At 42.5% G+C, this 16,178-nt stretch overlaps 1 protein-coding gene across 1 annotated transcript; it reads left to right on the plus strand.

Moving 5' to 3' along the window:
- Nucleotides 1-13,782: 13,782 nt before the first annotated feature.
- On the plus strand, nt 13,783-15,630 carry LOC308170144 (leucine-rich repeat and immunoglobulin-like domain-containing nogo receptor-interacting protein 1-B; the record flags this gene model as incomplete). The annotated part of the gene is made up of 1 exon (XM_080544900.1): nt 13,783-15,630. The coding sequence occupies one exon, from the start codon at nt 13,783-13,785 to the stop codon at nt 15,628-15,630; it is 1,848 nt and encodes a 615-aa protein (XP_080401026.1).
- Between the last annotated feature and the right edge of the window lie 548 nt (nt 15,631-16,178).

The raw sequence follows: 16,178 nt of genomic DNA on the forward strand, positions 1-16,178 counted from the left end.
ACCCTGGAGGTGCCATCTCGGGTGCTCAAATTGGTCATTACATTAACGATTGTGGGGCTGTGGGCTCCGATGGCTTTGTTGTTGAATCTTCCGACGTGCTAGATACATAACTCCACATGAATCTAAAAACAAACTAAAGCCCGGTACACACATAAAGATAATCTGGCCGATTTTGGGCCCGATTTTTCCCCTTTCCGACCAAGGACAGCAAACGCCCGATTATCGGATGGCTCTAAAGATTATCCTACAAGATTATCGTGTGGTGTGAGGTGTGTTAAGAGTCAATTTCTCCCGACAATCTGCTCGGGAAAATGGTCGGGGCCCATAATCGTAAATATTAAACGTGTTCAATATCTACGACCAAAAATCCTCAAGTGTGGGGGCGAAATTGACAACACCCGAGTCCGATTGTGACATGGAATGGAATGTAGCCAATCAAGAAGCGAGCTGACTGACGCGTCTTCTTCTTTTCGTTCTTCGGCACTTTATTTCCCCTGTCGCACATGGCTGCCTCTACAGGTCAGTCAGGGTACTACTTCCCTGATCACGCGAGATTTCTGCCTTGGCGGACGAGACTCCAGACTGTGGGAGGACAGATCTTTATGCATGTGGTCGTATATCGGAGCACTCCACACACAATACGATCAAAATTGTTCAATCCATGATTTTTTATCTTCATGTGTGGGGTCTCTCTCAGATAAAAAAAATCTGTTAAGTTTTAGAAAATCCTTATGTGTACCAGGCTTAATGTGTCTTTCCCATGATATGGTCCATCTCTTGTAGACCTACTGCTAAAGAGTTTTTAATGCAATTCAAAAACAAGCCTGCAGTGTTCTGTAAGCCTGGACTGTACAGTAGCCCTCTGCATGAGAATAAGCTTGCAGAATGCATTTTTTTTATATTGGCTGCACTGTGAAAAGATGACAGATTGTTATGATTTCTTCTAGAATCAGAACATTGCGGTATACTGTGATGTTCCATGTCTGTCGCCTCTATGAAGGAGGACCTGTTAAGATGGTGTGCAATGTAGTACATTCTAATTATGTAATTACAACTGGTCCTATTGAGAGAGAAGCCGCCGGAATCAGGATATTGCATTATAACATGGTTCGTTTCAGTCATCCTGAAGAGGGGTAACCGTTAAGGCCGCTGCTCCACATGTGGATGTGGAGAGGGTGCTGCTGAGAGGGGGGGGGCGGGGAGAGAGACCAGACACAGGCAGATCAGTCATAGGGTACTCAATCTTGCTTTCCACAAATGTATTCAGAAGGTCACAAGGGCCGCTCCTTCTGCAGCAGCCTCCCCCATTTAAATGTAATCATAACAGCTTCATGTAAAAATACCAGACCGGCGCAGAGAGAAGGCGGTGGTTGATCTCTCCGAACCTACACTTGACTGGATTTATACCGTTCACATATTCAACACCAGGTCTCCTGATTAGCCAATCGTCTTCTTCTTGTTTGTTCTAATGAGATTGTGAATATTCAACGGGAGAAAAAAAAACGGTCTGGAAATTGAGACAATCGCCTAGCCCTATCTCGCTCAATTAATATGCGGAGCTAACCGGTAATTATTATACGGGCAATTTGGGGTATGAAAAATCTCACAAAATCACCCATTGTGCTGTCGATTAAGCGGCCTTAAGAAGCTTGGCCGGTGTAAAATTGCCTTCTGGGAGTTTCTGCACTGAGCCACTTCCTTTCAATTCAGCTCCCAAACTAGGGATCCCTGTGTATGGAAGAGGGGGAAAAGGGGTTGTGTAATTACCAGATTAGGCGGCTGTAACGCTGAATTTCCAAGAGGAAATGGTTGTTAATGAGGAAAATAGCACCCTTTATGGAATTATTATTAGATAGATAGATAAATACTTTATTTATCCCCGTGGGGAAATTCATTTTGCCGTATAATTCTAGAACCTTATAATTCTAAGGTCACGAACTGTGACCCTTCCCCAAAGATGGTGTCTCTTATGGCACCAACCCCGGGTCATGATACAGTAGCTATACTACAAAACGCTACTGTATCATGACCCGGGGTTGGTGCCCATAAGAGACACCATCTTTAGGGAAGGGTCACAGTTCGTGACCTTAGAATTATAAGGTTCTAGAATCTCCGTTTAGGGGAGTTCAGAGATATTGAGCGTCAAAGTTTTTACATTCCATTATGTTTTGTGAGATGGAACCTTTGTATTTTATTAATTACTAACAAACAAAAAATCAACATTTTTAAAAAGAACACCACACAGGCATTAATAAACACCTAATGGATCAGATTATGTAAAACACTCAATTTTGACAGAAATGGAGATAGAACCTTATAATTCTAACGTCACGAGTTGGCGAGCAGGAAAGGAGTCAAAGTATAACAGTAACCCAAACTATGAATTTAGTCGTTTCAGCGCAAAAAAGGAAAAAATTAAGAGCATGCATTTCCCCTTGATTCCCTGAGCTATTTCAGTCTCCTCACACGGCATCACATGTAAGGATATCATCCTATCCTCGCCGTAGGGCATTCTATTCATGACGTTCACTTTCTTCCCATCGTGTGTGTCAAGAATGTCCGTCCTACAGGGAATACAGTCATAGAAAAAAAAAATCCTTCAGAGAGGAGTGGAAGGTAAGCAAATATATAATTCAGTTCGATTCAAGTCTCCGGGTTGGAAATGTACAGTAGCACATTCCTTGATCCAGCCTTGAAAGTCCTGAGGCTTATGCAGAAAAGCATTCAACATTCCAGATTGGCTCGCAAAGCTGACACAATCCCCTATCCTACGAGACAGAGAACAATGGCTGTTCTTCCGACATTGAAATTGCAATCTGGATGCTCTATAATACTGTGGCTTCCCCCAGGGTGCGTCCTCCTAATATGCTAAAATGGCTTCCTCTCCTCCTCTCCTCATTCTCCTTCTTCTGTTCTGATGGAGGAGAGCTGTGCACCTCTCATGTTTCTGTCACATGATGAGAGGGAAAGCTAACCATCAGATGGAGATGCAACCACTGGTGTAGCTAGCTCCTGGTATAAACCAGTCCGATTGACGACCGACAATTGTGTTGCTTCCAGCAGGTCTTGCTTGACGAGCTACGACTCCTTCCGTGTATTGAGGCTAAGATCTAAGGTCATACTTGCTCTAATAACGGCTCCCGTGATCCGCATTTACATAATGAAAGGAATGGGCAGTCGTTTGGTACGATATGCAGCAAAAAATGCTACAGTATTATACTTTACCACTACATAGGCATTTTCAGGAATCGGCAATTGGCTTCACACAATAAAGAGGGAATCATAGTTTTCATTCACCTCTAATCAGTTTCTTGACATTTCGTGAGCTTAGAATGATAAGGTTCTATCTCCGTTTAGGGTAGTTCAGAGATATTGAGCGTCAAAGTTTTTACATTCCATTATGTTCTGTGAGATGGAACCTTTGTATTTTATTAATGACTAACTCAAAAATGTCAACATTTTAAAAATAACACCACACAGGCATTAATAAACACCTAATGGATCAGATTATGTAAAAAACTAAATTTTGACCAAAAATGGAGATAGAACCGTATAATTCTAACGTCACGAATTTGAAAGCAGTCCTGAAGTTGCTTTGACTAAATAGCTACAGTGTGGTTTGAGCACTGCAATTCAAAACTTTTTTTTTTTCTGTTCTGTGCCTTATTACTGCTCCGGTCAGTGTGGCCCAATTTAATTCCAGTCCCTCGCCTCAACCCCTTCAGTGATGACAGATGTGGAAGGACTGGATTGAGAAAGCAATATGTAGGATGCTCCACATCTCCTGTTGGAGGTCATCACCATATTTCCTACATCTATCTTGTCCTTTCCGATTTTTCAACATCAAAGGTGAAGGTGGAAAGAAATGGAACAAGGCCCCTCAGAGAGAGGGAACCACAGGCTCAAACAAATTGTTAACAGCACAAAAGAGAAGACACAGCTTGAATAGTCAATAAGCTGTAACTCGATTCACTTAAATATGTTCATATGAATATGTTCTAATGTCATTTAACGTACATTAAATAATAACACAGTATGTTCATGTGAATGTTAAATGGACTGCACTTATACAGCGCCTTATTCCAAAGTGCTTTACCTCCTCCTATTCAGCCATTCAAACACACATTCACACACCAATGGCAGCAAGCTACCATGCAAGGTGCCGGACAGCTCATCAGGAGCAATTTTGGGTTCAGTGTCTTGCCCAAGGACACCTCGACACGTGGACAGCCGGGGATCGAACCGCGGACCATGCCATCATTAGACGCTGGCAGCCTCCCTAAGATTAAACTATACATTTAATTTTGCGAGTAGTTTCAAAATGTTGACTCACTTTGAAATAATTTCCTTCAAATGGATAGTGAGATGAGAATATGGTTATTTGTGACACTGTCTGGTGAAAAGGTCTGCATGTTGGCAAGTCTTTTCATATTACGAAAGTTTAAGTGTTGAAGAGCCATTGAAGAACAGTTATAGGATCACTAAATACTTTGGTTTGAGGTGTACCAACATTCAAATAAGCATATCTTCCTCAATTATTTTCAGATTTCAATGTATGCCACATCATTTTAAAGTTTACAATCTGCACTTTCATGATCTGTGGAAAACTGAAAAATGACCTTGCCCTACTTAGGGTCTTTTTCACCCCCAGACCCTGTCACATATGTCACATTCAGTCTCGAAGGTGGCTCTGCATGTCAACATCAAAATGAGTCCAGCATTTCCACTCTAAGTCAACTTAACAGATTCTCAGCTCTCCAAAAACTCCAAGCTTTGATCTGAATCTTAGTGTAGTCAGACTCCAGATCAAAGGACGGTAGCATTAGAGTCAAAGTGAACCTCGGAGCAACAGGAAAGAAACCACTTGTAATCAATTTCCATCTGAGACCTGAACTTATTTACCCTTCCAGTCCTGGATGTACTATCAGACAAGTCAGACTAGGTCACCCTGACTTCTTCACTTCATACAATCGTGAGCTTAGAATGATAAGGTTCTATCTCCGTTTAGGGCAGTTCAGAGATATTGAGCATCAAAGTTTTTACATTCCATTATGTTCTGTGAGATGGAACCTTTGTATTTTATGAATTACTAACAATAAAAATAAAATAAAAACACCACACAGGCATTAGTAAACACCTAATGGATCAGATTATGTAAAAAACTCAATTTTGACCAAAATGGAGATAGAACCTTATAATTCTAACGTCACGCAATGTATTTACTTAAAAATGACTGCACATAGTAACAGACGGTGTATTAGCAATAGTACTATTACCAAATCTTTACCTTTCATTTATTTCAAACAAGTAATACTAAAGTCCATTTGCCCACCCAGTTATAGCAGACCATTGAAAAATGATTACATTCTAATCAAATTCAACTAGACTATCTGATATTGGATTACTGTTAAATTCAAATGTATTGCACCAAAAGTAAAAAGGTTATTAGGATAGTTACAGGCAGTACAGTACATACTGTATAGCACTATGGTACTATAGACATTCAGAGGGCAAGTGGGCCACTCCCTGTGGTTTGCTGTGCTACTCTAGCTGCGTCTCACAGGAGGGAAAGGAGACCTGGGGAGAGGCTGGGAGAAGAAAGACTGATGTATCGGAGGAGAGGAAAAATCTGTCAGAATGTGACGAGGAGGAGAGGTCCGGGGAGGAAAGGCTCGCCGTCATGGAACTGCAGGAGAGAGGAGACATGTCCACTGCCATTCCTCCCAAGGTCATTACAAAGAGGAAAGAGGATGGAGTGAGGGGGGTGGAGAGGAGAGAGAGAGAGAGGGAGAGAGAGAGAGAAAGAGAGAGGGAGGGAGACAGACAGATAGAGAGACAGACAGACAGACAGACAGAGATCTACAGTTCGAATTTCAGGGAGGTTTTCTCGAAAGTGGTTAGAAATTAGATCATGCAAACATGCAAAACGTTTTGAGACAGAGAACGATATAGGCAATGTTGTCATTCTAACCCTTAAATGCAAAGTGTTGCATACAGTACAGGGCAGGCGATAATATATTTTAAGCAGGGCCATATCCGACCAAGAAATTGCTGGTCGATTGCTGGTCGTCGAATTCGCCAGTCCAATCCCAGTAATCGTCACAAATTTATGATAGGCTGTTAATTATTTTAATGTTTTTTGTTGTTGTTGTTGTTGTTTGTTTTTTATGTCGTTTTTGGCCATCAGAAATACACTCTGATCAAGAATAAGTTAACATTCTAGTAAAGGCTACTACAGGGGTATCAACAAATAATTATAAATATGAACTGCAGAGGACAGGACATTTGATTATGGCCTGCTTCATCAGCATTGCATTAGCGGTTTGCAATGTGAATGTAAATGGCTGTGTCGGAGCAACCTGAATGGGCAGGTGGAACGTTTTTCTTTGAGGACATTTTTTCCACTAGGTAACGATTCGACCAAACAATATTTAGCCGTCCAGCGGTCTACTACTGACCAACCAATCGACTAGTCGACTATTCTGGGGAAGCCCTACCTTGGAAAGAGACTGGGGTGGCTGTGTCTCAGGAGGTAGAGTCGCCGTCTAATGATTGCAAGGTTGGCAGATCGGCGGTTCGGCCACATGTCAAAGTGTCCTTGGGCAAGACACTGAACCCCAAATTGCTCCCAGTGAGCGGGCCGGCGCCTTGCATGGTAGCTTGTTGCCATTGGTGTGTGAATGTGTGTGTGAATGAGTGAATGAGAGGCCGTTGTAAAGCGCTTTGGATAAAGGAGCTGTATAAGTGCAGTCCATTTACCATATACCATTCAGAGACGCGGTAAAAGGGTTTATGAAATGGGATGCACATTTTTCAGTTGACATTCGCTGCAGCAAACACGACAGGCATTCTGACTATGCTGCTACATCTTTATTAGCAAGACAGCTGTGTGTGAAAAGATGCATGCATATTTAGTTCCACCAACTAATGTGACATAGTCTAGTGAAAAAGTCCCCAAGTAGGGCAAGGTAATACATTGTTGTATTTTTTTTTACAGATTATGAAAGTGCAGATTGTAAGATTTCAAATTATGAAATAAAAAATAGTTGAAGATGCTTATTTGAATGTTGATACACCTCCAAATACTGAAACAAAACAGACGCGTTTGCTATCATCGCGTTGGCTAGCAGCTTGGAAAGAACATCGCTATGAACATCTAACTGCATGTTTAGCACGTCACAACATACTGATAGAACATGCAAAACGCTAAAAACACTACAAACTACACAATTAGATGATCACACAGTCCTTGCTTTTGAACACGTCCTAAAATGTATGTTTGTTTAGAAGCCGTGTATCACTTACCCAGTAGCCTACAAAGCAGGGCAGCAGACGGGATCCTAAAACCTGCTTGTTATATTGAGTCGGCTCTTCAACACAAGAAAAGAAAGACACAATTTCCTAGGGGCTAGAGGAGAGAGCAATCGCAGCAATCGCACTCTGTTCCAGAGCAAATCAACCGGACCTAGAGAGGGTGGGGGTCTCGGTCCACTTGCTATCGCTCCACAGAGTGATTTGTTTGGGGCCCACCCGCTGTGCCGACGGACCACGATGCCGACAGTTTATTAGCGGATTTCTGCGAGAGCTGACAAGACGGTACATGTGGGAAAACTAGGGTTGGGAATGGGATTAGATGCTAGGGTGCTACGGTTAGGGTTGGGGTTAGGGGTAGGGTTAGGGTTAGGGATAGGGTTAGGGTTAGACATGCCAGCATGTACCAAGTCGATGTAGCACCTAACCCTAACCTTAGTTTTCCCACATGTACCGTCTTCCCACATGTACCGTAACAGAGAAGCGGAGAGCATTCACATGCAGGGAGGGCTGTCGGCACAACGGTCCGTCGGCATATTGATGCGGCACCGATTTGTTTGCAGTGAGAACGCATTAATGAATGGTCTTTATTGTCATTGCTATAGTACAGGTACCAAACAACGAAATTTAGGAGGGGTGGCTCCCCTGGTGCTAGGAAAGAAGAAAAAAAAATGTTACCCACATGTTACCCACAAACCAAATACAACTCAATTGCTGTACCCTGCACTGTTGAAACTTCAACACACAATCAACTTTTGATTGTCAAACACACTATATAGCCTAATATGAAATAAAACACTGAAAAAACACAAGATTCCCAATGATTATTTCTAACAGTCATGGACATGATCGAACAAACTCATACAAGTGGTCACATGACCAACTTCCACAACTTAACATTATGTTACAGTATATCTGACTCCAAAAGACATTTCATGATTAATAATGATTGACACTGTTTTGCTTATCCCTCTGTGACAATTGATTATATCAGATCCTAGATTACATTAAGAATATCCAAAATGCTATTTCACCATGTTAATAATAATGATAATAATATCTTATATTTATATAGCGCCTTTCTCAGACCCAAGGACGCTTTACAGATTTCATAGACAGACAATCAGACAGACAGAACAGAAAAACAAAACAAAGAAACAAAGACAGCGAGAGTGACAAACTAGACTAGAGGCCAAAGGCCTTAGAGAACAGGTGAGTTTTGAGGGCAGATTTAAAGGTGTCCAGGGTAGAGGGGGCATTGCGGATCACTGTGGGGAGAGATAAATGGGCTTGCGAGGAGTTTACTTTACACTCATGCCAATAGCTGTACAATCTGTCTCATTAACAATGCATGTGAACATCAGACATTGATGGTAAACTCTGTGATAATCTGGTCACGATTATGTCGTTTTGTTTTAACAGAAAATGATAATAGAGAATCTATTCATTCATCAAATTCTGACCGATTACAAAACTGTTATGAAGCGAGTTTTGTTGAGGGTGTTTTCAGAACCACAGCAGACCTGAAGATCGTTTGTTCTGTCAAGATTGCAGTGTGAACACGAATCGAACCAGGTCGAAGTACAACATTGTAACATATTATGAATCAGACCAGTCTGACTCTGAATCAGACCAAATGGACCTATCGTTAAGCCACGCCTCGAAATAGAAATTGTCCAATCATATCACAGCAAAAGTCACTACAGGTAGAAAACTCGGACAAACAACTCGCTAATATCTGATGGTGAAAAGCTTCTAGACTAAATATTCTTGTCATCTTTAAAAAAAAACATGTCTATTACTTGCTGTGGTAAATCAGAAATCAGAAATTTGCCAACTCAAGTCATTGAATGTCATTCAGTCACGGTCGGTCAGTCAGTCACTGTCAGTGAAGCGTTGTTTGTTTGTCTGAGTTTTCAAAGGGGGCGTGGCTTAGCGATAGGTCCTTTGGACCAAATTGCTAGTGTGAATCCACCCTAAGTGAGCCACTGAATCTGTTTAATTCATACTACTAGCTGTTTTAATGAATGAATGAATGAATGAATGAATGATCTTTATTGTCATTGTAACAGGTACAACGAAATTCAAATCCAAACCCTAGGTGCTAACAAACAAACACAGTCCTACAATAATAAAAAAAAAAACAAGAATGAGACATATATAGGGGGGGATATAAATAAAAATAGGGGGATAAGTGGTCGGTAGACATCTGAGAATGTATCTATAATGTGAACTTCTATACTTATATACACAATTTATCCCAACTACATAATCCCATACATACAACTAATCCCATGACTGTCATTCCAGGTAACATTATAACATTTCCAAGGTGTAATTTGTGCTAGCACATCAGCAACAGAATAACCCTAACCCTATTTCAAGTCTAGTGCATATTATTTTTGTTCACCACAAAATCTTACACAACTCACAGAACAAGAAGCTCAATTGAACGCCACCGCTGAACATTCTCAGCCCTCCTGAATAACTACCTTCGTTTCTGATTTCCATTTCTGTTCAAGCAGAAGCCTGCTGACTCAGCTCTCTCCGCTCCACAGCCGTAGCCACATGATGAATATTTGACCAGCGACACACTGTCCCTACCCCTTTATACTCCATTGATACTCATATACCTGGAGTGCTTTGTAAAACCATCACACACTTTCCTCTTGTGGAGAACGCCTACCTACTATTAATACTCATAGTAGTAGTCCAGATATAATCCTACTAGCATGGACTGTTTTAATTGTTATGTGTTATTATCATAACACATTTCCCAAGATGGGATTGCCAGATGGGATTGTTTTCCAGCCTAATCACAGTCTAAAAACCGCCCAGTGTGATCCTAAGTAGCCCAATTGGGCTGGAATAGTAGCCCAATCTGGCAACACTGTTCCCAACCACAGATGTGTGGGGCCTATTTATGTAGTGTTTCAACACATTCTGTATTCCGATTTAACAAATAGTTGGCAAGCTATTTGAGTATATATCAGCTGTCTTGGAGACATATACAGTATATACTGTAGAGCTGGCAAGCTTACAACATTATTAAGCATGAAGAATACACTGTGTTTTTTCTGATGTAGCCTCTCTTTGAAATCCAAATGCAGCACCAGATTTGAGGGAGAGATTGCGTACATACATTTGTTGAGAGAGAGAGGGAGGGAGGAATCTATTTGCCGTGGCCAAATGCCACTGAAACAATTAGATTATCTGAGGACAGCAGTTGTCCACTCTCATTTAGGACATCAGGGCACATTTGGCCAGACTGAAAAAAAGAAATAAAAAGCAATAAAATAAATAAATAATAATTATTATTATTATTATTATTATTATTATTATCAGTAGTAGTATTATTACTATAATAATAATAATAATAATAATAATAATAATAATAATAATAATAATAATTCTTCTTCGTATTATTATTATTATTATTATTATTATTATCATTATGATTCTTATTATTATTATTGTTATTATTATTATTATTATTAATATTATTATTGTTATTGTTATTATTATTATTATTATTCCTTCTTCTAGCATTGTAGCTGCCAATGGCCCTTGGTTTTGGCATAGATTACATTTTCTTATGATGACTGACGGATAGACGATTCACTTACTTACAAGTATTTGTTGTAAGTCACTTTGGATAAATACCCAAAATGTAAATGTTTAATGTAAATGTATGTAATGTAAATGACTGATCTCACAGTTTTTGTTTTTGTCACGTAGAGCCCTCTCAATATAAAGGAAGCCAAGAGACCTATTACTCTGACTTAGCATAATGCTCTTCGGAGAGACCATAGCCATAGCTGAGACTGAAATTGTATGATCGATGAGGGAAGCAGAGCCTGAAGGCTTTGGAAGTTAAAGCGCCCCTGAGTCGAAAGCAAATAGGGTTTTAAAGTGCTCCAACAATCTCTCCCTCTATCCATTTATCGCTGCTCTGCAGTTATCTCAGTGGTACACATCACACCAAGGACGACATCTGGGAAGTTATATGGATGTGTTTAGTGTCCATTCTGCAATGTAATTCCTCAAATCAAAGCAAAGCATTTCAAGGTATTATTTTTTTTCAAACTTTATTATCACAGGGAACCTCACACACGTCCGAATGTCCAAAACACTCAAAACTAACATGTGAAGCAAGTTTGTTTATTCTTAATTTTCTTAGCCTCTCATTCACCCATTCACACACCAATGGCGGCAAGCTACCATGCAAGGCACCGGCCCGCTCACTGGGAGCAATTTTGGGGTTCCGTGTCTTGCCCAAGGACACTTCGACATGTGGCCAGCCGGGGCTCAAACCGCTGATCTGCCAACCTTGTGATCATTAGACGGCGACTCTACCTCCTGCGCCACAACCGCCCCAACACTCAGTTTAGAGTGAGCCTCTGAAAGAACTCTGTTTGGAGGGCCATGTAGCCCTACCACTTCGCCCTGCCCCTCCATCCCAACAAGAATTGGGACACCCTACCCCTACACGTGAACAGGAACAACGGAGGGGTAGGGCTAAATTATAGACCAGGGCTGTAATGGGATTCAGTCATAAAGCTAATATGAGGATGACTTTTAAATCACAAAAAACATCTTATCAATGTCCAATTTCAAAACTGGCTAGTGTCCTACCTGACACGCAAGGTTGTCTTCTCTCCAATGAGCCATCGATAAGATTTGTGTAATATTCCTCTCTTGAGAAATGTGTATTTTAATGTGTATTTGTGCTTGTGTATTTTTGTGTCTGCAAGCATACGTACAATCACACTGGTGTGATTAGAGCAATTGATTAGAACATCTGTTTACTGTTTGTTTGGGCTAACCAAACTGTTTTTCCTCAGAAACATTTTTCATAACTGTAACTTAGCAACTGTATGTCCTCAATGTGAGCAGTTTATTTTATTTTTTTATATATCGACGTCCACACAAGTTGCACACATAACACAGTTTTCCTAGCTCTGGGGAAAGTGTTATTTAATTTGTGGAGCTAACAGCAAGAGCAAGAGTCTATAGAACTAACCGTTATAATAATAATATTATTCGGTCTTCCATGGGTTGCATTATCAATGTGAAACGACGGTAAAACATTCCCTCAGTGTTGTCGCATGTTGGCTAGTTGCTGCCTGGCTAGTTGCAGCCCAATGAGACAATGTGTGATGACGGTATAAGAGTAGATTAGGAAAACTGATTAGCTAATCTGCTATAATAAACACGATCTTTCCAAAGCCTATAGGACATTCTATTGTTCGTGGAAGGAGGTAATATACAGTATCTAGCAAGTGTTGCGGTATCCACCTTGTAAACGGTGAGAGTTTAGCGTTGCTAGATGAATAATCTAACTAAGACATAGACTGCAATTTGGAGCATGTTGTATAATTTCAGACACAGGCAAGAACAGTGTTTACATGTTGATCTTTTGTTGCTGAAGCAAGTTTGTGTGAGAGGCAGTCTCATTATGGGAGTTGTACTAATACACAGGGTAATTGGAGCGAGAAGGGGGAAGTGATGGCAAAATCCTGAGTGAGATAATGAGATGGTTTTTAGTTATTTTTAGAGCAAAATCTGTCATTTCAAGCGTGAATATCAACTAAACGTGGTACATTAAGCAACAATAAAACCGTTATGATAACAGTGAATCGTTCCTTTTACCAAGAAGATCCCTCATGGTCAGTTGTCATCCGACGATGAGTTTACATGTAAGAAAATAGAGCAGCCAATATGCTTATGGCCCTCCAGCAGAGAAGACAGAGAAGACAGAGAGTACCATAACTGTACCTGGAGTCAGAGGAGAGGAGACAATCCTCCAGGCAGTAGCACTTGTACATCCTGTTCCATCCAGAACTGGTGTCAGTGTCTTTCTCTTCTGAATCGGGTGCTCTGCACCATTCGTAAATTTCTAAGCTGACATTTTGTTATAAATATTTTTTTCTACTTCATTTATTTGATTGGGGTCAATGAGATGCAAGCTACAGAGGCATTGCCTAATCTGTTACTGAAAAGGACACATTTTAAGCAAAGTTGACATAACCATTTATTACAAAATGACTCTGCCATGCAGCCGTGGCCACATCTCTTAGATCATTTGCATTACAATATCTACTCTCATTGTGTAGTGTGGGATATAGCATCAGAAAATACAAATATCTATTTTCTGATGCTATATTTTTTATCATGAAATGGACTAATAGTATTTCATTGGAATGTACAACTAGAATTCTAATCCAATGTCCTCTCGTTTCACTGCCCTTGATTTCTTCACTGTCTTTCCACCATGTCCTCCTCTCCCTTTTTTGATTATGTTTCTCCAACCTTTAATTGTAGATATTATCGACGGTAGCACTGTAATACACTGTTGTAATTTACATTGTAAAACCTTGCTCATAAAACATCTCACAAACACCATTACAAACTGGGTTAACTCTCTTTCACTCTTTCCCTGTGTTTCTCCCTCAGGTAAGCGGTGGTAGAATGGTGTCCAGGGAGGTGGGAGGAGGACACAGCTACCTGGTGGCATGCTGGCAGCCCATCCTGGTGTTGATGCTGGGCACTGTACTGTCTGGATCCACCACGGGGTGCCCCTCCCGCTGCGACTGCAACGCACAGGAGCGGTCTGTGGTGTGCCACCGACGGAGGCTGGCGGCACTTCCCGAGGGTATCCCCATTGAGACTAAACTGCTGGACCTCAGCAAGAATCGACTCAAAGGCCTCGGGCCGGAGGAGTTCCTCAATTACCCCCAGCTGGAGGAGCTGCAGCTGAACGAAAACAACGTCTCTTCCATCGAGCCGGGAGCGTTCGGCAACCTCGTCGGCCTGCGGACCCTGGGGCTGCGCAACAACCAGCTGAAGCTCATCCAGTTGGGGGCGTTCACGGGCCTCAGTAACCTCACTCAGCTGGACATCAGCGAGAACAGGATCGTCATCCTGCTGGACTACATGTTCCAAGAGCTGTACAACCTGAAAGCGCTGGAGGTGGGGGACAACGACCTGGTGTTTATCTCTCAGCGGGCGTTCCACGGCCTCAGCAACCTGGAGCAGCTCACCATGGAGAGGTGTAACCTGACCTCCGTGCCCACCGAGGCCCTAAGCCACCTGCACAACCTGCTGTCGCTCCGGTTGCGACACCTCAACGTCAACGTCATCAGGGATTACTCCTTCAAGAGGCTGTACCGGCTGAGGGCGTTAGAGATCTCCCACTGGGCCTACCTGGATACCCTGACCCCCAAATGCCTGTTCGGTCTCAACGTCACCTCTCTAGCCATAACAAACTGTAACCTTACGGCCGTCCCTTACCAAGCGATCCGACACCTCGGGCACCTGCGCTTTCTGAACCTGTCTTTTAATCCCATTCACACTGTGGAAGGGAACAAACTGCACAACCTGCTAAAGCTCCAGGCCTTCCACTTGGTCGGAGGGAGATTAGCCATGATTGAGCCCTACTCTTTCCGCGGGCTCAACCACCTCAGAGTCCTAAACGTATCCAGCAATAGCCTGAGCACCCTGGAGGAGTCCGTCTTTCACTCGGTGGGGAACCTGGAGACCCTCGCCCTGTACGATAACCCCCTGGCATGCGACTGCCGCCTCCTCTGGGTCTTCCGTCGTCGGTGGAGGCTCAACTTTAACCGCCAGCAGCCTGTCTGCGCTTCGCCGTTGGCTGTACAGGACAAAGAGTTCAAAGACTTTCCTGACGTCCTCCCCGCCGACTACTTCACCTGCCAGAAGTCCAAGATACGAGACTACAAGGCGCAGCAGAGGCACGTGGACGAGGGGACGACGGTCCACTTCACGTGCCAGGCGGAGGGCGACCCGGCCCCCGTGATCATGTGGCTGTCCCCCAGGAAGCAGTTCATCACCGCCAAGTCCGTCGGACGGCTCACCGTCTCTCCCGAGGGCGTCCTGGAGGTGCGCTACGCCCAAATCCAGGACAACGGCACCTACCTGTGCATCGCCAGCAACGCGGCGGGGAACGACACCAGGCCCGCCCACTTGCACGTGCACAGCTATTCCCCCAACTGGCCCCATCAGCCCAACAAGACGTTCGCTTTCATTTCCAACCAGCCCAGCGAGGACGGGGCCAACGGAACCCAGGCCACCGTTCCCTTCCCGTTCGACGTCAAGACTCTGATCATCGCCACCACTATGGGATTTGTGTCTTTCCTCAGTGTCGTCCTCTTCTGTCTCGTTATCCTCTTTCTCTGGAGTAGAGGGAAAGGAAATCCAAAACCGAGCATAGAGATTGAGTACGTGCCCCGCAAGGCAGAAGCTGGAGAGAGTAGTCCGACCGACGCGCCGAGGAAATTCAACATGAAAATGATGTAAGACTCTGTATGAATCGCTGTAATCTCAAAGACTTGACTGCAAATGAGGGTAGATGACTATCTTCTCTTCTCTCGAAATGTGTTGAATTTATGGGGATATGGAAATTGCACAGTAGCACAAGTCTCTTGATACTATACCCAAGACTGTTTTACCTTCAGGGACTAAAAACCTAAAAAGCAAATGTGGAATTTGAAGTAATTTCTGTGAGTTTTTATGGGCGACGGTCCCTACGAAGAATTATCCCATCCTGTTCTTTGCTCCTTTCTGCCAGAAAAAAAGGAGAGAGTGTCTTTAACCCTATCTAGCCTTTTGACTATGTGTACTTTTTTCTCTATCATCTTTGTTCTCTTCATGTAAATTGGACAATGGATCAAGAGCAATGTTTCTTACTGGTTATAGGTTCTGAGCATATACTGTATTACCGTATTAAGAAGAGGTGCCATTCAAGCAATGTAAATTATATGTGCGAGTCAAATTGGAGAAAAAAGGGTATATTTTAATTTGTTTTCAAAAAGTATCATGCTCGACAATCATCAAAATCACAAAGG

Source organism: Nansenia antarctica (genome assembly GCF_963989245.1).
Source record: "Nansenia antarctica genome assembly, chromosome: 14".
Classification (NCBI taxonomy): Eukaryota; Metazoa; Chordata; class Actinopteri; order Argentiniformes; family Microstomatidae; genus Nansenia; species Nansenia antarctica.